The 23,036-nt window shown below is 41.9% G+C and overlaps 1 protein-coding gene across 1 annotated transcript; it reads left to right on the top strand.

Annotated features, from left to right (window-relative positions):
* Nucleotides 1-16,058: 16,058 nt before the first annotated feature.
* LOC110693524 (external alternative NAD(P)H-ubiquinone oxidoreductase B2, mitochondrial-like) lies at nt 16,059-22,712 on the top strand. The gene is made up of 10 exons (XM_021870643.1): nt 16,059-16,485; nt 18,647-18,932; nt 19,013-19,219; nt 19,368-19,618; nt 20,078-20,300; nt 20,462-20,566; nt 20,746-21,018; nt 21,113-21,234; nt 21,934-22,053; nt 22,167-22,712. The coding sequence occupies exons 1-10, from the start codon at nt 16,406-16,408 to the stop codon at nt 22,252-22,254; spliced, it is 1,755 nt and encodes a 584-aa protein (XP_021726335.1). The 5' UTR covers nt 16,059-16,405; the 3' UTR covers nt 22,255-22,712.
* Nucleotides 22,713-23,036: the final 324 nt, after the last annotated feature.

Here is a 23,036-nt window from a genome sequence, read left to right as displayed (position 1 = left end):
AATGTATCTCATGTGCATAGAACTATAGGCGTATCAAGTAAGGGGCTTGAGTGACACTTTTCCGCCATTTTAGCTAGAACCTAAATTATAGTTGAATGAATAATTTAGGATCCTATGGGTATTATTTACGAACACAAAGAGCTAATACTCCGTAATCACCTAGCCATTATTTGAAAGGATTATTGCTAGACAACCCTCCTCCTTAATTCAAACAAAGACTCTTTCGAATGTAACCCCTCGAATAAAGCTTCCGTTTGTTTTGCTCGCATCACTAATAATGGGTTCAAGTGTTCAACGAATTTGATACTGTATTTAACTCCGAATAGAATTTATGAAGTTGTAAAAAACAATAGAAATTCCTTAGGGAACTCTAAAATCCAAGAGATAGTAACTTGGAGTAACAAACTTACAATCCAACACCAAATAAGTGAATAACCAATCTTTTATACATCGATAATGATATCAACACGTACCAATTTTAATTACCAACACAAACAATCAATTTGACCAAATAGTCCACAAAATGTTCCCTCTCCCGTCTTTAATGTTCTTCATTCTCATTTTGATTGTGCATGTTTGTCAATATATTAGTTTGACCATAAATATTTTTAGTTATTTAGTTATATATTAGTGAAAAAGTATAAAAGTTGAATATTAATAAATTGTTCATTGAGATGAATTAAAAAAAAACACAATATAACTACGTTTTGTTTATATATTAAGAGTAATTTTGAAAATTTTCTGATCTTGAAAATGTTGACAAGATTTCGAATGGAAAGAACAAAAAGAATCGAAAGGAGTACTAATAATTACCAAATGTGAGGCCAATAAAATCTAGTTTGCTAATGAAATGATGACCTATAACGCGATTATAAGAAGAAAAACCAAGTTGCTAGGGAATTAGGGGAAGATGTACATTATTATAGATCGATCATAATAATGCTACAATAATATGATTGTACTTGAGTCGACCAAATGGATAACACTTCCTGTTTGGGTCCAATTTAGTCCAATTGGGCCTAGGCATTAAATGATCCAATTAAAAGCCCAAGGTCAAGGTTCATCTCTCCAATTGTGCTAAAGTCAAAGATCAGTCCTCAAGGCAAGCCAATTGGGCTAAGGCCCAACTTCTTCATATATGCAAAGGTATAAAAACCATCAATATTACATTTGTACAGGGATTCAAGAAAAGCCTCAAGCAATTAATTCTCTTGCATAGTGTTCTCTTTCTACACACTGTACTGACTTTAGCATCGGAGGGGCCTTCCTCGGCAACACCCCCGAGGCTAGTTTACGTGTGTTTACTGTGCAGGAAACCTTCGGCCCAACATCACTTGGACCGAATCCAGTCTTCTCCATTTCATCGGACCTTCGACAAGGTCCCATTGTTTTCACCCGAAACAATTTGGCGCCGTCTGTGGGGAAGACTTTCAAAAATCTTTAAGCCAAATTCTAACCAAGATCATCTTGCAATTATCTTAGTAGCAATGGCTAAGAACCGCAAGAGCAAAGGCCTCCGTCAAGGAGCAGGCGAAAAGCCTAAAACCCCTACACCATCACCCTCGCCGGACCGGAACTCTCCCAAGGGGGCCAGCTCGGGGGGAGGATCATACAGGGAGGATTCCCTTTCTCCCGTAATTCATAACTCTCATCATAGGCCGAGTCACTCTCGGTCTAGCAGGGGTGAGTCCGATCATAGGACACATTCAGTGCCCCAAAGCCAACCATCGACTGTGCGCCCTCATTCCCATACTCGGCCGAGGACCCCTTTGACGGGGCTCAACTCGGAGGATGTGGCAAGAGCGCTGGCAGTGCTCATGGAGGCAATGAGGGCACAAAATATGCCACCACCTCGTGATCGAACTCCTCCGCATACCCGGCATCAACGGAGGAAGCTAGACCATGATGGTGGGAAGTTTCCTTCCTTCCGGGAACTGGAAGAGTGGGAAGAGGATACCTGGAAAACTGAAAAAGAGAGGAAAAAGAACCCTCAATTTTTCAAAGGATCCTCATCCTCCCGACCAGAAACGCATAAGAGCAGCAGCTCAGCTTCTCGGCCAGAATCTACTGACCGAGGACAACCTGAGACTGTTCGCCGAAGCGTCCTCGACCGACTCGGCGGCAAGGAACCGAGCGTGCACAGTCGCCTCTCGTTCCCTGCGGCCGAGGCCCAGACTTCCCAGCCAGGGACGAAAACCACTCCTACCTCTCTAAGAGGGCGGAGCGCGGTCCCTTCGGCCAGGAACAAGGGCAAGGCCGTTATGCTACCCGCCAGTTCGCCATTCGAGCAATGGATACTGGAAGAGCGCGTGCCCACGGTTAAAATACCGTCGCACATCACATATGATGGGACCTCGGATCCGAAGGACCACGTGGCCTCGTATGAGACTCATATGCATCTTTGCCCAAGATCCGAAGCGACTTGGTGCAAATATTTCCCAACCACTCTCAAGGGGGTCACGCAAGCGTGGATCTCCAAGGGAGTAAAGCAAGGCTCCATAACAGGGTGGGATGATCTGTCCTCCAAATTTAGGAGCAAGTTTTCCACGGCAAACCGCCGAGAGAAGACTACTGCAGAACTCATGAGTCTGCAACAGGGGGAAACCGAAAGCCTCCGAGACTATCTGACCCGTTTCAGTAACGAGTCATCCAGCGTCTCTCAGCTGGACCAGGGGCTAGCCGTTTTTGCAATGCAGAATGGCCTTCAGCCCGGGAAGTTCCTAGACTTCATGGTCATGCATACCCCGCAGACCTTGGAGGAAGCTCTGAATGCCTCGGATAAGTTCATCCGAGCCGAAGAATGGAACAAAGCGAAAACCCAACCTCAATTCGGGGGAGGGAAACAAAAACAAATACCCTTGTCTGAAGGCCAAGGCCATAAGGCAAAGGGAAAGTCAAAGGCCTCGGAGCAATCTTCGGCCAGCGACCCAAAGAAGGAAAAATCTGCCTCATACACAGGCAGATACGAGTCCTACACTCCGCTCTCTCTTCCACGCGCCAAAATTTACAGCGTGGCGAAGGAGGAGCAGAGTTACCGAAAGCCGAGACCACTCCCAGAGTGGTATCAGCGAAAAAATAAAAATCAGTGGTGCGAGTTCCACGAATCTCCGGGACACAACACTGAGGAGTGTATCCAACTGAAGGACCAGATAGAGGACATGGTCCGGAAGGGATACTTGAAAAAATACATCGCGGATCACCGCGAGAAAAAAGAGTTCGAGAAGTCAGCAAAGGACTCTCGGCAAGACCTCGACTTTCCCCGGAAGAACAGTAAAAAGCCAGAGGGGAAATTCTCTCCGATCAATGTTATCTCGGGAGGAATATGCTCTCGGAGGGAGCACAAGCGACACCTTAGGGCTTTGACTCACCAGGTGAACAACGCTGACATTCAGTCTCCCCAATCGCCGGTGCCGAACATGACGTTCACAGCCGCCGACTGCCGGGGGGTAACGTTCCCTCACGAGGATCCGTTGGTGATCATCGCCACGGTGGCCAACCACGACGTCAGTAAGGTCCTTGTTGACGGTGGCAGCGGAGCAAACATTCTGTTCCGAAAGGCCTACAATCAAATCAAGCTGAAGCCCAAGCACCTTACGCCGGTACCCTACCCGGTATCCGAGTTCAACGGGGCTTCAACTTATCCAGATGGGAAGGTGACACTTCCTATTACCATCGGCTGCGATGAGGCAGCCAGGAACGTCATGATTGATTTTTTGGTCATTGACGCTCCTTTAGTGTACAACGTGATTTTGGGGAGACCCATAATTCATGAGATCCAAGGGGTCGTCTCAACTTATCATCAGCTGATGATTTACGTCTCAGACGCTGGCTTCCCCGAAAGGATACAGGGCAACCAAAAGGACGCCCGAAGGTGCAACTACCTCAAGCCATCCAGTAGTCGCCCAAATGACGACAAGGATGAGGAGGAGAAAGAAAAAGAAAGAGAGCCAAGCACAAAAAAGCCGAAAGGCCTAAGTGCTTCGGCCCAAGGATCTGTACCCAGAGGTAAAGGGCCCAAAAGGGAAAAGGCTAACTCTTCAGCTGAACAGCAAGACTCAGAGAGTCAGCCGAAGAACAAAAAGACTGGGACACCTGCTGACATAGGCAGCAGGCCAGATTCTGAAGAGTCCAGTCCATCAGCAATGGACATGGACCAACAGACTGAAACAGTTGAGTTGGCCGAAGGAGACGTTGAGAAATGTGTAACAATCGGGATGGACCTTGATCCGAACACCCGTTGTGAACTTATTCAGCTCCTTCGGGACAACAGAGATGTGTTTGCTTTCTCGGCAGCTGATATGCCCGGGATAAGTCCAGACCTCATCTCCCATAAGCTTAATGTTGACCCAACGTGTCGACCAATTAAGCAAAAGAAGCGGAATTACTCCGCTAATAAGAACCGAGACATCGCAGCCGAGGTCAAAAAATTGCTGGAGGCAGGCTTCATCGAGCCTTGCCAATATCCAGAATGGCTGGCAAATGTGGTGATGGTTCAGAAGGCCAATGGTACCTGGAGGATGTGCGTTGACTTCACGGACCTAAATAAGGCTTGTCCGAAGGATTTCTATCCCTTGCCGAGGATCGATCAGCTAGTCGATTCGACAAGTGGCCATGCCTTGCTTAGTTTCATGGACGCATTCTCGGGGTATCATCAGATCTTCATGCACCCCGACGATCGAGCAAAGACGGCATTCGTCACGAACGCTGGGGTGTACAATTACAAAATGATGCCCTTCGGATTGAAAAATGCGGGGGCAACCTATCAAAGGCTGGTGGATCAAGTTTTTGCCGATCAAAAAGGCCGAAACATGGAAGTCTATGTCGACGATTCGATCGTCAAAAGCAAAAAATCTGAGGACCATGTTAAGGACCTGGCTGAAACTTTCGCCACCTTGAGAAAGCATCAAATGAAGCTGAATCCGAAGAAGTGTGTCTTCGGCGTGAAGTCAGGGAAATTCCTTGGGTTCATAGTCAGCAAGAGGGGGATTGATGCCAATCCCTCCAAAGTCAAAGCAGCGCTCGACCTTCCTGAGCCGAAAACAAAGCGGGATGTTTAGCGGCTCACCGGATAATGGCAGCCCTCTCGAGGTTCATTTCCAAAGCTTCGGATAAGGGGTTACCTTTCTTCAAAGCCCTGAAACTCCCGAAAACAAAAGAGCTCGTTTGGGAGGAAGAGCAAAAAGACGCCTTTAAACAGCTTCGGGAGCATCTGGCTCAACTCCCAACGCTGGCTAGCCCAGCAGAAGGAGAAACTTTGTACCTGTATGTGGCCGTTAGCCCAGCCACCATCAGTGCAGTACTGCTGAAGGAAGAAAGCAAAAGTCAGCAACCGATCTACTTTGTCAGTCATACACTGACGGATGCCGAGACTCGCTACCCTCTACTCGAGAAAGTCGCTTTCGCGGTAGTAGTAGCTGCTCGGAAGCTGAGGCCCTATTTTGATTTCCATCAGATAGTGGTCTTAACTGATCAGCCGTTGGAAAAAGTTCTCGGCAAAGTTGAAAAATCTGGTAGGCTAGCCAAGTGGGCATTTGAGCTCACCGAATTCAGCATTAGCTACCGTCCGAGGGCTTCCATTAAGGCTCAAGCTCTAGCGGATTTCTTGGCCGAATGCTCATACCAAGAAGCGCTAGACAATGAAAAGAAAGTCTGGACCGTGTTTACGGATGGATCTTCCACCGAAAACGGTTCGGGGGCAGGAGTAGTGATAACTTCTCCCGAAGGCAAATCCTTCGAGTATGCACTAAAATTTTCTTTTAAGGCCTCGAACAACAAAGCCGAATATGAGGCAGCAATCGCCGGCCTAGAATTGTGCATCTCCCTGGAAGCCGATCATGTCTGCCTGAAAACAGACTCTCAGCTAGTTGCATATCAGATTAGTGGCGGCTACGAGGCCAAAGAGCCCTCCATGATAGCTTATCTTGCCAAGACCAAATCAGTCATTGCAAAGCTGAAAACGTTTGAGGTTCAGCTGATCCCAAGGGGTCAGAATACTCAAGCCGATGCACTCTCCAAACTTGTCAGTTCAACTCTTACCGAGCTGAACAGATCTGTATATGTGGAAGTGCGTCGAGAGAGAAGTGTCGACGAAGCACCTGAAGTGTGCTGCGCTGACCCAGAGCCTAGTTGGATGGACCCCATCCTAGCTTTCAAACTTCGGGGAGAAACTCCCGAAGATAAAGCTTTGGCCTCCAAGATGAAGAGAACCAGCTCAAGGTTCATTGTCTTCAGGGGGGAACTTCTGAAAAAGTCCTTCTCAGCCCCATTGCTGAAATGCGTGGGACCAACAGATGCTGATTATATCCTACGGGAGATTCACCTCGTCATCTGTGGGAACCACATTGGGGGAAGGACCTTAGCCCACAAGGCATTGAGGGCTGGATATTACTGGCCCACCATGATCGCAGATGCTAAGGAGCTGGTCCGGAAATGCGAAAAATGTCAAAAATACGCTCCAGTTATCCACCATCCAGCAAGGGATCTTCAGCCGATCCTTAATCCACTCTCGTTTGCCCAATGGGGACTGGATATACTAGGACCATTTCCAGAGGCTGTGTACCAGAAAAAATGGCTGATAGTTGGTGTTGACTACTTCAGTAAATGGATCGAGGCCGAAGCAGCCCCGAACATTACAGAGCAAACTGTCAGAAAATTTATCTGGCAGAATATCATCACTCGTTTTGGCATCCCGAGAGTATTTGTCTTCGATCATGGGAGGCAATTTGATAAATTACCACTGAAGCGGTATACAGATCAGTTCGGCATCAAACTGGCATATTCAGCGGTATGCCACCCGCAAAGTAACGGACAAGCCGAAGCTGCAAATAAACAGATCCTAAATGCCCTTAAAAAGAGGGTGGAAGATCAAAAGTCCAAGTGGCTGGAGGAGCTCCCTGGAACCCTTTGGTCCCTTCGGACAACTGAAAAAGAGGCAACGGGCTATTCACCTTTTGAACTGGTGTATGGTGCCGAAGCCGTTCTTCCAGTGGAAATTGGCTCTGAGAGCCTACGAGTGCACCACTTCTCGGCTGAGAATGAGCGACTGATGAGGGAATCTCTCGATTTCCTCGTCGAAGTAAGAGACTCAGCCCGAGACAGAATGGTTGCTTATAAGCAGAGAATCAGCAAATTTTATAACCGAAGGGTCCATGCAAGGCCTCTTAAAGTTGGAGACCTTGTCCTTCGGAATGTTGCTGCAGTTCAGAAAGGCCGAATCCTTGGGAAACTCTCAGCTGCATGGGAAGGGCCTTATGAAATCTGTGATGAGCTTCAGCCAGGGACATACCGACTTCGGCAGTTGGATGGAACTGAGTTGAAAAATCACTGGAACACTGATGTACTGAAAAAATATCATGTGTAAACCCTTCGGGGCAGAACAATCTTTGTAAGTACATTTTGAACTAATGAAAGGCCTTAGAGCCGCCATTTATATAAATATTTGCAACTTTTTATCCTTTCAAATTTTTCCTGGTTCTATCTACTCTTTAAGGGTTTTTTATTCAGCCTCGTCTGAAACCTTCACCTTCGGGTAACTGGGTTTCAGATTGCTGACAAAACTCGTCTTTTTAAAGAACACTGGTCTTTCAGCTGAAGTCAAACTTTAGTAAGACTTGTTCTCCAAAGACATGAGTCCATGGACAATTCTGGGATATTGCCTTAACTGAGCCTTGTATCCCAGAAAGCCATTATCCGAAACATTGCCTTCAGTTGGCCCTGTGTTTCGGATATCCATTTTTCAATGATAAACAGAAAATCAAGGATAACAGCAACTGTTGGAAATTGTTTATTCAGCCTCGTCTAAAACCTTCGCCTTCGGGTAACTGGGTTTCAGATTGCTGACAAACTCGTCTTTTTAAAGAACTCTAGTCTTTCAGCTGAAGTCAAGCTTCAATAAGATTTGTTCTCCAAAGGCATGAGTCCATGGACAATTCTGGGATATTGCCTTAACTGAGCCTTGTATCCCAAAAAGCCATTATCCGAAGCATTGCCTTCAGTTGGCCCTGTGTTTCGAATACCCATTTTTAAGAAATAAAGAAATTGTTTATTCAGCTGAAGCCATACTTCAATTTCTGGGGGGGCAAGAAGCACTACCAGTGCAAGTTTATGTTCAGCAGAATTGAAGAAACAGTAAAGCATTTAAAAACAAAGCAGCTGAAGAAAAGCATCAAATTAATAATTCATGCTCAGAAATTGAGCTACAAGTTCAAATAAGTTAAAAAACTATATCGGCAGCCGCCCACAAGCGGAAAATAACAGCTGCCGAAATACGTACAGAAGCAAAAAAAATAAATTGTTTTGTATGACAAGGCAAGCTGAAGCAAAAAACAAACAAGGCAAAAATTCAGAAAGCGGCAAGTCTAAAGTTGAGCGCATGATGAACCGCAAGATTCTGAAGACGACTGCCCGAGTTCCTATGCTTCAGCCCGAGGATCAGACTGGTCAGCATTGTTGAGCCCCATGATGGTGTCAGCCCCAGCAGCAGAAGAAGCAGGCTTTGCACTCTGCCGAGCCTCCCTTTCCCTCTGTTCAGCCTCCAACTCCATTCTCTCAGCTTCTTCTTCGGCTTCCTCAGCCTTAAGAATTTCAGCTTCGACTGGAGTTGCATACTTCATATGAGGGTCTTCGGGATCCTGGACCCATTCAGCACATTTGGACCAGTCCAACTTCGGCTCAGCATGAAGGCAGACTCTTCGAAACACTCTGAACCCGTTTCTGAAACCCATTTCATATTCTTCCTGGGTATAGACACGGACTTTAAGTAGAGCCTCAGCATCAACCAACTTCTTCTTTGTCTCCTCCAAGTCTTCCTTGGATTTCTTCAGCTCATCGGCGAGCTTGGAGGAGGAACCTTTCAGCTCATTCAGCTCCTGCTGAACTTGGGAAGCCTCTGTCTGAGCTTGGGCCACTTCTTCCTTTTTGGCCATCAGCTGATCCTCAGCTTCTTGGAGCTTAGCTCTCTGAGCTTCAGCAGTAGCAGCACCCTCTGAGAGTTGGACATCCCTGGCTTGGAGTATCACTTCAGCAGCCATTCTGCTGGCTTCAAGAGCTTCTAGCTGTTGCTGCACTTCAGCTTGTGCAGCAGCTCCTTCCTGGATTCGGCTCTCAATGGTAGCCTTGAATTTGGAGATGTCCACTCCCATGTGCTCTTGGAGGAATTTTTCCCCTTCCATCAGTGGGGGAAAAACTTCCTTCTCCATAGCATCGCAGAAGGTTTTGAGGGCTTCAGCAGCTTTTTTCTCATATTCTTCACCCTTCTGCTGCTTCTCTTCAGCTGCTGCTTGCTTTAGCTTAGCAAGCTTTAACTCTTCTTCGGCTACCTTTTTGTCGTGCTCGGCAGCGTCCACCCTATCTTGTAGGGTATCTATCAGCTCTACAGTGAGAGTCTGATTGTGCACGAACTGAAAACAGGAGCACAAGTTAAAATAAAAAATAATAATAATAATGATAATTAAAGAGCTGAATTTTAAAGGAGATAAAGGCAAAGAAAATCACCTGCATCATCAGCAGTTGGTTAGACCTGGCTGGGTCAGGAACTGATCTGCTGGATTCGCCCATCCCAGCAGTGGCCTTCAGCGACCAGATTCTTGCCCTATCTACTTCGGACATGTCAGCAAAATCGCCGAAGTAGGCTGCAACACCTTCTCGGTTCTGACCCCATATGAGATCCCAGATGTGATCTGGGATTGGAATTCGGGGGGCCGAGAAACCAATTTCTCCAGATTGCAGAGTCTGGAAGGAAGGAAAGGATGACGATGGAGCTTCTTTAACTTTGGATGGCTCAGCATCCTCCTTCTTCTCAGAAGAGTCAATTATTATGACTTCTTCTTCTTCAGGGGTGAGGACGAAGGCCTCAACCTCTCTTGCAATGTCTGCCGTGAAACCCTCAGCACTGGGCATCACGACATCCTCATTCTTGTGCTCAGCAGCACTCTCTTGAACTTCTTCTTGGAACCCTCCCTTAGGTTCGGGAGTCTTCTGATCCACCTCCATCTCGGGAGGTGGCGGAGGGGTCTTTGGAGGTGATTGAGGTGGTGGCCGGGGAACCCTCGGCGATCCATTGCCTTCCTCGGGTTCCCTTATTTCGACGCCGATGGTCATCGGCCTCCGCTGAAAGTCATGGGGGCCGATGATGGCCATTCTTCGGCGCCTTTTCTGAAGCGGCTGCTCGTCCATGTCTGAGTCTGAGGACTCTTCTTGTATCTGGTCTTCGGGACGAACAGGGGCTTTCCCTTCTCTGTGTCTATTACTCTCTTCAGACTGTAAAAGACAGGGGGGGAGGAAGAATGTGAGTAAAAAAAAACAACAACAACAACAAAACAACAAACAGAAACAGACAAAATTAAGTCTGAAAGCTCACCGAGGTCTTCAGCAAAGCCTCGTCTTCTTCAGCTGCCCTAGCTGCAGCTTCTTCTTCAGCAGCCCTGGAGGACCCTTCTCCTCCTTCACAAGCTTCAATAACCCGTGCAACCTCTTCGGCCGTACGGGCAGCTTCAGCTTCTTCGTCCAGCAGCTGAAACCAGGGATCTCTCTTCTTCCACCAAGGCTTCTGCCTCTGATACAGAGCAACAACCTCAATTTGGAAGTGGGAAGAGTCTAGATGGACTTCTTTATGCCTCGGTTCAGTGATAGAGGGGGCCCGATCAGTTACAACTCGTTCTCGGTTGACACCAAGACGAGCGTAGTTAATGCCGACGTTGGTCTCGTCCCGCTCTGAAAAAGAAAAGGGGAAAGGTCAGTTCAGTTAGGTTGGCACAGCATAAAAAAGCGAAGTGAAAGAGGAGAAAAAGAGATAATTAAAAGGCCTCGGCCCCAGCCGAAGAAGCTTACCATCCTTAAACTTTCGGCTGAGGCCGACAGCTGCTAGCATGTTCTCTTGGAAAACATAATGCGTATCGGGGAGCCAAGTCTCCGGGATATGCTGCATTCGGCCGCTGCCCCCCCGGTTCGGCAGCTTGCCGAAGATATTCTGTTGATTAAGGTTCGGATCTGGGCCGTTATCTGCAGGGGGACCTAAACTTCCCATGTCGGGATCAGGCTCTGCAAGGTACCGGGGAGCGCTGAAGACGCAAGGGTGGCCCGGGTCCGTGGGTGCCCTAACCCAAATCCATTGACCTCTCCAGTCCTTTTCTGAAGAGTCGTTCGGCCACATGGTTAGGTACTGGGGCCGAGACTCAATCCGGTACCACCCAGAACCATGACTTCCGTGCCCACTTTGAATATTTGGCACTAGCCGATGAAGCTTTTTGAAGCAGTGCAGGTTCGGCACATACCTGAAGAACTTGCAGACCCATAAGTATGTCATCACCCTTCGGATGCTAATAGGAGTTAGCTGACATAGGGAAATATTGTAATGGATCAGCAAGTCTCGGACGAATACGTCCAAAGGGAACCTCAGCCCGTACTGAAGTTGTCTTGTGTACACCCCCACATACCCCGGGGGTGGACGATGGATTCTATCGGATGTTACGGGCATTCGGCACCAATACCCATCAGCTTCAAGGATGCCGTAATGCAACTCAATTTGTTCGGCAAACCGATACTGTTCGGCATTCTCCACCCACCATGAGTAGGGGCGGTTCTTTATCATGGCCGAAGCTACTTCGGCATTCTCTCACTCTGAAAACCCGGGAAGGATATCCCAAAGGACAGCGGGAACTTCATCGTCCCGCCCAGAAGCGCTCGGCCCCTCCGTTCTCTGAGGAGGAGCCGAGGAAATTGGAGTCGCCCTAATCCCTTCAGCAGGGTCAGACTCTGCTCTTTGTCCATTCCAGGTCCCAATCTTGTTCCTGGGATCGGGAATTGGCCTTGCTCTTCTTGGAGCACGGGCTCTACCCCTAACTCCTCGCGCCATTGATAATTTCGAAGAAAAAAGTCGAAAAAAGGGGAAGGAGTTCAAATTCGAAGAAAAATAAACTAAAATCAAAGGAATTTACCTTAATCTGAAGCGAAAGTTGCCGATTTACGAATTGGTAGCGGCGAGTCTCAGTTTCTAAACTTAATGCTCGAGGAATTTGCGAAGTTTTGATGCGGGTTCTTGGGTTCTCTCGAGAATTCTGGGTTTGTGTTGGTGAATAAGTGAGGAGAGATGACGCGCCTCTAATTATATCTCCAGAAATGGGAATACGGGGAGTCCGCGTTTCAATTTCTCTTAAATACCCCACTAAGTAACCGTTAAACATACGACCTTGCGATTAAACTGCCCATTATCCGTCCAACTTCCACAATTATCCGCCTTAACTGTTGTTATCTCATTAATTACGGATTAATTACGGTTTAAATTCAAATTTTTGGATTAATTAAATCATTCACTTCCCACCTTTTCTGATTAAATCAAACCCGACCCATCATCCTTCCAAATCGGGTCTGGGGGGCAAGTTGTTTGGGTCCAATTTAGTCCAATTGGGCCTAGGCATTAAATGATCCAATTAAAAGCCCAAGGTCAAGGTTCATCTCTCCAATTGTGCTAAAGTCAAAGATCAGTCCTCAAGGCAAGCCAATTGGGCTAAGGCCCAACTTCTTCATATATGCAAAGGTATAAAAACCATCAATATTACATTTGTACAGGGATTCAAGAAAAGCCTCAAGCAATTAATTCTCTTGCATAGTGTTCTCTTTCTACACACTGTACTGACTTTAGCATCGGAGGGGCCTTCCTCGGCAACACCCCCGAGGCTAGTTTACGTGTGTTTACTGTGCAGGAAACCTTCGGCCCAACATCACTTGGACCGAATCCAGTCTTCTCCATTTCATCGGACCTTCGACAAGGTCCCATTGTTTTCACCCGAAACACTTCCTTTTCTTCTTTGTCACTACCGCATTACTTGATAATGGAAGTATGATGTGTGGTTGAAAATAAGAATGGTGACAATTGTTTCAAAGTGGACAATACACAAGAAAGGCATGAAAAAATGGAGCAGTTCATATGTACAAGTATATTATTTGTCTAAATTTTCTCTTGGAAAGCGACTTTGTTGTGGAAACTTGCATTATTTGAGGATTTGAATACCTAATTATCCTTTTCTTGAATGTCTCTTCTAAATATAATCAACCATGCATGTGGACAACCCAAAACAAGGAGGAAGAGAGTTTGGTCTAGATCATTTGCAAACAAGGTTTGAGAGCTTCCATAATAAAACCAATTGGCAATAGCAGAATGTGCTCTTCTACCTTATAAAGTAACTATCGCTCATCTTTCTCCAATATGGGACACTCACAAGTGAGCTACAGTGGATTTCAACACATATTACTGGTAATAAGCTAGGATTTGTAATTAATCATAAGATGGAGGAGCATGTCGAAGCACTAAGTTAAAATTAATTTTGTTGTGCATAACTTTAAAAGTTGATAAGAAAAAGTCATTTATTCAGTATTTGTATGGAGTATAATAACATATATAACAAATACTACATATATTACAGGGCATCTCACTATTAAGTACTACGAGTACGAAATACATGTGCACACTGTTATCATACTTATCAAGTATTAACTACTTCCTCCGTCTATTAAAAATTACCGCACATGCTATTTTTAGGGTGCCCCTTTATATTTGACACATACGTTTTTAGGTATATATGCCTCTTATAGTCTTATTAGAGATGGATGAAGTATGGCTTAAACAACACAACATCATTACATCAAGTCATCAACACATAAAATATGAATGTTCTTCACCCGACTCACTATGTGTGCACTTCCCTACCAAATACACGCATTGGAATCCTCAAAGTTAACATAAAAAGGAAGTGACGACCCATTTCTCGTTCATCATCATCAAGCACGAGAGTCGGCCTAAATGATCAAAATCACGACCATCACCATATAGCTAGGGATATGACGGTTCCTTGATACAATTATTGGATTCTCCAAAACTCCCCCTTAAACCTTCTCAAAAATATTAGGCACTAAAATAGTCTAGATGAAATGAACAGAACAACTAGCGAACAAAATGAAAGGTAGGGATTTGTTTCCCACTTTTTAGGTTCGCTTCATGGGAAATTGTAATGCTTCTATTTGGCTAAGATGAATGTACATTTGGTATTTTCGAGAACCCTATTTTGGATTTGGCCCAACTTTTCATTTGGGCTATTAGCCATTCCTTTTTGTAAAAAACGTAGACAATGCTCAAACTGTCAAACTTGCTTCAAAACAACAACAAAAAAAAACCTCAAGCTTTAGTTAGTTCATCTTGACTTGTTGACAATGCTACTTAAATTTAACATCTAACTCTCAGATGTTCGGGCCTAGTGATTTATACCACCGCCTCCAATTTTTATTAGTTGCAATTTTGAAATATTTTATATCTTATAAATACTCGCAAGTTGCAACTAATAAAAATCGGAGGTAGTATCTAAGGTGCATATGTATTATATTTACCTTTTTCTTATATTTATCTATTTTTTGTTTACAAATGTTATTGGTTTTCATAGGGTACTCTTGAGATTAATCATTATTTTTAAATTACCCTTGTGTTTTAAAGAATTCCAACTTGGATTCCGCCCTTTCACTATTGTATCACTTTGACACTTTCTAGCCAAAACCATCCCATGAGGATATGTGACTTCGATTTATTCCCTTTTTCTTTTGTAACCACCATATTCTCCACCCCAGCCACGCCTTACTACTAACAAACCAGTCCATCACCATCCTGCCCTTGTCACCCACCACCATAGAACCGTCACACAAGTCGCAACTCCGCCGGCATTGTACACGGTGTAAAAGTACAATACACCCCATTGTATGACGTATAAAACTGGCATGAGTACATTATTACTTTAGCACATGAGAATCGTCATAGTTTAGAATATTCTATGACAATAATATAATTAAGCTTAACAATCAAAATTGACCAATTCTAATAAAATAATGGTACTAGTGCTAATTTATTTTAAAGAATCTAAAATAGTGAACGAGTAGATCTAGGTTGATGCTGAAGAATATGGCTTTAATACAAATTTGACACCCTCTATTTCCTGTCAAGTGTCAACGTATTCTTTTATTCTTTACGCCAACTTTTCCTTACCACTAAATTGGAGAACATCAACATTCTAGAAACTCCAAACTTAACTGGTCAAAAGGTCAAACACACAAACTGCTTACGTTATGTTTCAGCCGTTGGTTGGTCCGTCATTATTTAATCCTAGCCGTCTAATCAGACTGTTTGCTGGAAATAGATTTGATTTCATTATTTTTGCAATCATCGCCACCTTTGTAATTTGTTTCTCTTACTTAATAAACACATGGCATTTTTATGGCATGCAATGTGGATGGAGAAATATATGGGAGAGAATATGGGAGATTTGGGGCCCAACTCTTGATTACTCTAATTTTTTAGAATTATTTTAATTAATACTCCGTATAAAATTATGAATATTGTGTCATACCGAGTATTGTACATTGTATTACGGAGTATATGATATTTAGTATGGAGTAATACATTTTGAACTTATATTATGTCTACTAGTGCACGGGAACCTTGATTTTAAGCACATATCTACAGAATAATTTGCAACAAGTTGATCGTAAATCTTGTAATTATTTTTGTTATAGTTATGCTATACGATTAGAGAAATAGAGATTGGATCTCCTCCGCATGCTAATAGTTTAGTCAATTATGCTTCCTTTTTTTCACACGAGGAAACACCTGACGTATTTAAACAAATATAGTACACTTCTCACGATAGAGTTCCCACAATTATTAGGTACAAAGTACAATGTATATATAATCATAAATTTATTAACCAGTATAAAATAACTAATCAAATTAGTGTTTAGCCCGGGCGATGCTCCTGTCTATAAATTAAATATTATTATATTATAGTTTTCTTGTATATTATAATCTTTATACTAATAATATGTTTTAAAAAAAAATCATGGTCTATATTAAAATATTTAAGAAGAATAATTTTGTAAATGTATTAGATAGCAAAGATGATATGACTTTTTATTTATTTTCTAAAGGACCTAAGTTCAATTCTTGGCGTAAAACCGTGTATATTTCTAATTGTATGATGTGGCATCTTCTTGGTGAGGGTAGAATGTTCACAAATACGGAGTACACCATTTTTTTTATTTTTTTTGGAAGCTAGTACACCGTATTATCGTATATTGTATAATATACAGTGTATCTTTATTCTTTAACCGGCCAATGCCACGCGTAACCAATTGTCTTAAGCTCCAAGCCAAGGCTGATTTCAATGACCCTAAAAAAAATGGAAAAAGTAAAATAAAAAAGCGACTTCATCACGTTCATTTTACACCAAATTCCTTTTCCAATTTTATTGGTTGGCCTCTCTTCTCACGCTAAACGTCATTTTTTGCTCTCTCCTTCTACAAACTTCTGGTAGGAAACCTAAATCTCTCACTACTTTCTCTTACCTCCAATTTTCTCTCTCTACCTGTAACAATGGCGTTCTACGAAAAAGCTTCTAGAGCCTTCTACAATTATCCGTCGCTTTCCAAGCTCCTCGTCGTCGTAACCGTCAGGTATTGCGTCCTCTGTTCTTAAATTTTTGTTGCTTTTTTCTTGTGATTTGATTTCGTTACTGTTGTATTTTGACCGAAAATTCTGGTGAATTTGATGTATGTTGATTGAATATTGCAATTGTTGATGATTTCATCATAAATTTTTGGTGAATTCGCTTAGAAATATCGTTGAATTCATTTTGTGATGTGAACTCTGTGATTTTGCGAGATGTATGAATCAATTTTTTTTTGTTGTTGTATCTGTTTAACTTTTGAGAATTTTGTGGTGATCATACAGTTGATGTTGATTGTTTGTCGTATTCCTGTTTATTTTGATGATTTTGCTGTTAGTATGATTTACTTGATTTAATTCGTGTCTATATAAGACGTTTTAATTCTTTGTTTTGTGTGCGAAAAAATGTTAACCTTATAATATTGATTAACCTAATACTACTGATTTGGCAAGACTGCCGACTTCCAGCAAAACTTTTGAAATTTACTAATTTAAGCTCAAATTTTGGAGGAATTTGGAGATTTCGAGTTGAACCGTTAGATCGATGACCATATTGATCCTTTCTTAGCATTATATACTTTATCACTCTCAAGCTGATTTGTTAAATTATGCTTGGAAATGATCATAAATGGATATTAAAGCTCAAAATTTGGAAGACTAGGATATTTTTGAGATTAATCGTTGGAATAATGAAGATCATTGTTGCTAGTATTTGATAAGCCATGTATGATTGGTAGTGCTTGATACTTTGATCTTGTATCAAGCATTATGTGTAGTGTCGTAGTAAGGTGTTAAAATTAATTATAGTCCACTAAATAATTTTAGGTGAACTTTTTAAGATATTCTTCCTAGATGCACTCACTAAAGCATGGTGATATCACTTTGTAACGGAATGTCATTTTTAAAAGCGTACAAAGTAGGAGTTGAAAGTAACTTACAGTGCCAATTATTGGAAGAAATCAAACAGACAGAAAGTTAGACAAGAAAAGAAGCTCAACAGGCCATTGGGTATTAGGTTCAGGACTTCAGGCTAAAACAGCTCAATGATTATCCAGAGGACTCTTGGATGATATACTTTCATCTCCTGGAAGTCAAAGGAAGTAATAATTCAGCCTTGTGTTGGCTTATTTGCTTGGCTCTTAATTCTTGATATCTACTTGTATTATATAAGTTATAGATGATTTGGTGATATTGATTGATAGTGAAATGTGTTTTGAGTTACTTGTATATTGCTGGTGTGCTTGGTGAACTTAGATAGACAATTTGAGTTGTTTCAATGGGCTATCTTGCTGAACTGTTTTCTAATTTTAGAAGCTTGTGAATTAAGTTGAATCATGAGTCGTTCTTCCATAAATGCTCCGTGGTCCTTACTCTCACCTGTCATTTAATTTTTGATTTAAACAAGGTATGACAAATATTCATCCGTACTTTGTAAAAAGAAGATTTTTTGTGAACAAAAATAATTAGCAAGGATGTTTCATTAGGTTTATGTGAAATTATTCATGGTTTAGGGGCTAAAAAAAAAATTGCATACTGCACCAAGCTTATGCATAACCTGCAAGATTTGGTGTGTTTTAGATGAACAAGTCAAATATTTTTCTGTGTCTTTACTTTCTGTTTCGGGTGAAAACAATGGGACCTTGCCGAAGGTCCGATGATGCGGTGAAGACTAGATTCGGTCCAAGAAATGTTGGGCCGAAGGTTTCCTGCACAGTAAACACACGTAAACTAGCCTCGGGGGTGTTGCCGAGGAAGGCCCCTCCGATGCTAAAGTCAGTACAGTGTGTAGAAAGAGAACACTATGCAAGAGAATTAGTTGCTTGAGGCTTTTCTTGAATGAATGAGAATGAATGTAAAAATGTAATATTGATGGCTTTTTTACCTCTTCATACATGGAGAAGTTGGGCCTTAGCCCAATTGGCTTGCCTTGACGACTGATCTTTGACTTTAGCACAATTTGGAGAGATGAACCTTGACCTTGGGCTTTTAATTGGATCATTTAATGCCTAAGCCCAATTGGACTAAATTGGACCCAAACACTTTCTTTTACCTATTATGATTATTGAACTTGATTTTTCAGTAATTAAATCGTTGTATATATTATTATTTTTGTAATTTATTTTATCCTTGCTCACACATTTTCTTAATTGATGCTGTTCTCTCTGTTAGTGGAGGTGCTGGTGGGGGTCTTTTGGCTTATTCAGATTCAAAGCCACACAATGTTGAAAATGCTGTCATTTCCCCTGAAGCTGAGAAAAAGAAAAAGAAGGTGGTGGTACTCGGAACTGGTTGGGCTGGAACTAGTTTCTTGAAGAATCTGAAGAATCCTGATTATGATGTTCATGTCATAAGCCCTCGCAATTACTTTGCATTCACCCCTTTGCTACCTAGTGTCACTGTTGGTACAGTTGAAGCCCGTAGTATCTGTGAACCAATTCGTAAAATGGTTAAGAAGGTAAAGAAAACAGAATTTGAGATCGCCTGTCTGCTTAATTTCCAGATTTTTTGCCATGTCCTGATACTTTGATTTTCCAGAAAGATGTTAGCGTTAGCTACTGGGAAGCTGAATGTCTTAGTATAGATCCTGTAAGCAAGACAGTAAAATGTCGATCTACTCAAAATGCTGATTTGAATGGGAAGGCTGATTTTTCTGTGGACTATGACTACCTTGTAATTGCTATGGGAGCTCGTTCTAACACATTCAACACTCCAGGGGTAGAGGAGAATGCTCATTTCTTGAAGGTACATTATTAGATGATGCAATCTCTTATTGATAACTGTGCAGTATGAATATTTAGTATGCCCTGTTGTCTGAAGCAATTTGCCTTAGCAAGTCTAGTTTATCAGAAAACTGTTGAGGATCAGGAAAATAACTGTGTCTCGATTGCAGGAGGTGGAGGACGCTCAAAAGATCCGTCAGAGTATCATTGATTGCTTTGAGAAGGCTGCCCTCCCCACACTTAGTGATGAGGAGAGGAAGAGAATACTCCATTTTGTTGTTGTTGGCGGTGGTCCAACTGGTGTCGAGTTTGCTGCAGAACTTCATGATTTTGTCAATGAAGATTTAGTGAGATTGTATCCCAAGGTTAAAGACCTTGTGAAGATAACACTGTTGGAGGCAACAGATCATATATTGAACATGTGAGCTCATTCTCTTCCCATTTGGATGCAATACTGGTTTTTCTGTTATGTTACAGCTGCTGAGCACATGCCATTGCTTGTTATTAGAGAAGTTTTATCTGTAGTGTCTTTGATAATGACAGTTCTTTTTACACTTAAACAAGGTTGAGCTGAGCTTTCACATATCTAACTTATAATAACTAATTAGTTTAAGAGGATATCAAATATGGTAGAATTGAACATTGGACATGCATGTTAAAGCCATAGAAGACTACTGAATGCATTTGACTGTTGTGGTCGCAACTTAAGTTTGTTTCCCAAATGGATATTTTGTATAAAAAGTATAGATAAATTGTGGCTGATTACTGAAAGTGAACTTCCCTCTCTCTTGCCCCACATTATTTTCAGCTAAGTGAAATTGTACTGATCTGATTCCTTGTATATGTGTGCTGTTATAATGTTTTTATTTCTTTTTTGCAGGTTTGATAAGAGAATTACAGCATTTGCTGAGGATAAGTTTCACAGGGATGGTATCAATCTTCAAACTGGGTCAATGGTCGTGAATGTCACTAACAAAGAAATATCAACCAAAGCACTGAAGAATGGTGGGACAATATCCTCCATGCCCTATGGAATGCTGGTTTGGTCTACTGGCATTGGAGCTCGTCCAGTGATAATGGACTTCATGAAGCAAATTAATCAAGTATGTTTTCCTTAGGACTCCAACTATGTTTTTTTTTAGCAAACTAATCAAGTGTACAGAAATTTTCACTGGTGTGACCTAGAGCATCTTTCAAATTTGCACTTTCTGGGTCGTCTTTGGTCTATAGCACATGAAATTAAATTTCTATTTTGCATATGCAGGGCAAAAGGCGTGCCTTGGGAACTGATGAGTGGCTTAGAGTGGAAGGAACTGGCGAAATTTATGCATTGGGTGATTGTGCAACCATAGTCCAGCGCAAAGTCATGGTACAATTACTACAGCCATTATCTGCACTTTGATCTTATTCTTTAAGAAATTGTATTTGCCACCAGTTGTTATAGAATTGAATTGAGAAGATTATTGACACTGTAAAGTTTCTCGGTGATCTCCTTATGCACCATACTGTAATCTCCTATCTTAAAGTTGGTCGTTATATTTTTTACAGGAAGATATTGCAGATATATTCAAGAAGGCTGACAAGGATAATTCTGGAACTCTTACTGTAAAAGAGATGCAGGAACTGGTTGACGACATTCTAGAAAGATACCCCCAAATTGAACTTTACCTCAAGAACAGGAAACTGAAGAGTATTGTTGATTTGATGAAGGAAGCCAAAGGAGATGCAACCAAGGAATCCATTGAATTAAACATTGAAGAATTCAGATCAGCTCTCTCACAAGCTGATTCTCAAATGAAGAACCTTCCGGCAACTGCCCAGGTGCAACTTCGTCCATAAGATTTCAATAAATATACTGTAGATACTGTCTTGTTGCTGATTCTCATTTTATATTACTTTTGCGACTGCAATACAGGTTGCTGCTCAGCAAGGTACTTATCTAGCTGACTGCTTTAATCGTATGGAAGAGTGTGAAAAGAACCCTGAAGGCCCTATCAGAATCAGAGGAGAAGGTCAACATCGGTTCAAACCTTTCAGGTATGATATTTCTACACGATTTTCTTCTTTTCTCCATCTATATTGTTATCATTTTTCACCCATGCTTAAACACCCACACCTTGGCCATCCCACGGACTGTTACTAGCTAATGCTTGTGAGTAATCTATATATTAGTATTCTTAATCTTAGTTAGATAATACGGAGTACTTATTGGCCTGACTGGAGAACATTAAAGCTCACAAATGCTAATTTGCTTTTGGCACACAGTTCATACCCCACAGACTTTTAATAAATTGCGGGGTATTGATGTCTTGATTCAACACTTGCTGCTCCCTGGGCATTTTTGATGTTACCTCTGTCCAGTGTCCACTATATCATTGGTCTGAAATCTTACCTACAAGGCAACAACTAAAACATTTATTTGGGGAAGAAGACAAAAACTCAATTGCAGTTGTAAATATGAGCTGGAATAAAGGCTTTGACTCCGACTTTATGTGTTACTGTTACTGTCTTCTCTATGAGACAGTGATCTGGTTTTAATATCAATAATCTTGTTTATATATAATCTTCATGATATTAGCGTTCATGGTTTAGGGATGAGTTGTAAAGACTAAGGAAGTGACGGTTTATATGATCCCTCATGTCATTTAGACCTGAATTGGCATGATTTACTGCAAAAGGCAAAGCCTGTCATGAATTATGTACCGAGTTTGGTGCTGAAAATTTGTTTGCTCACAGGTATCGGCATTTTGGTCAATTTGCTCCACTGGGAGGAGAGCAAGCTGCAGCTCAACTTCCTGGAGATTGGGTGTCCATTGGACACAGCACTCAGTGGTTGTGGTACTCCGTGTACGCCAGGTACAAACATTTTTAAATTGCTTCCCTCTTGAACTCTATACATGCTGCCTATGTGCAAATTTCTTCCTATACTTATAATTAATAAACTGACATCATTTGTTCTGGAACTTCAGCAAACAAGTCAGCTGGCGTACAAGAGCTTTGGTGGTTGGAGACTGGTCGAGACGTTTCATGTTTGGTCGGGACTCAAGTCGTATTTAGATCTGCTAATGGTGGATTGCTCCAGGTTCTGATAGTGAACAATATTCGTATTAATACCAAAAACAATATTGTAATCACACGTGCATTCACGTGTCGCCATTGGAGGTGGCAAAATTTTGTCTAGATACCTTGATTCATATTTTTTGGCCCTCTTAGAACACTAGAACTTATACATTGATGATCGATACAAACTACCAACAACAAAGTGGTGAGATCAGATGCTCAAGCTGGTGTTTCTATGATAAAAAAACAGTCCTCGGCTTACACAATTTTTGGGTTAACAGAAAATTTTAGTTATTTTTCAACAGAATTTAAAGATATACTTGTATCTTGTTTGATTTTGAGATTCAAATTGCATTTTACTATGCTAGTGTGATGTAAATTGCACAGTTGCAAGAAGAGTGTTCATTCACTTCATCGGGCATTTGGGCTTAATAAAGTTACTACTCGTAGTACGGTATAATTTTTATGAAATAATAATAATAATTTCTGTATGTTTTTGTTCCTCATGTTATTAAGCTTCTTCAGGCATTGGCCCAATTGCGTGACAGTACTCTTATGGATGATTGATTATATAATTAATTAAAGTTGTGTATTGACAATTGACAAACATAAAATCTAAAAGCTGAAAGTTAATAATGGAGGAATTAACCCGTATGTGTTGTAATAAAATAGCAACATAAGTATTTATATGAGAAAATTTTTAATGGGGAATGTAGCTACATGGCCTACATAAACTCAAAGGATTCTTATATACATTCTGGTTAAATGGCTGATTGTAG

The sequence above is a fragment of the Chenopodium quinoa genome, unplaced genomic scaffold, assembly GCF_001683475.1.
Source record: "Chenopodium quinoa cultivar QQ74 unplaced genomic scaffold, ASM168347v1, whole genome shotgun sequence".
In the NCBI taxonomy this organism is placed as follows: Eukaryota; Viridiplantae; Streptophyta; class Magnoliopsida; order Caryophyllales; family Amaranthaceae; genus Chenopodium; species Chenopodium quinoa.
This window is presented reverse-complemented; position numbering and strand designations above follow the sequence as displayed.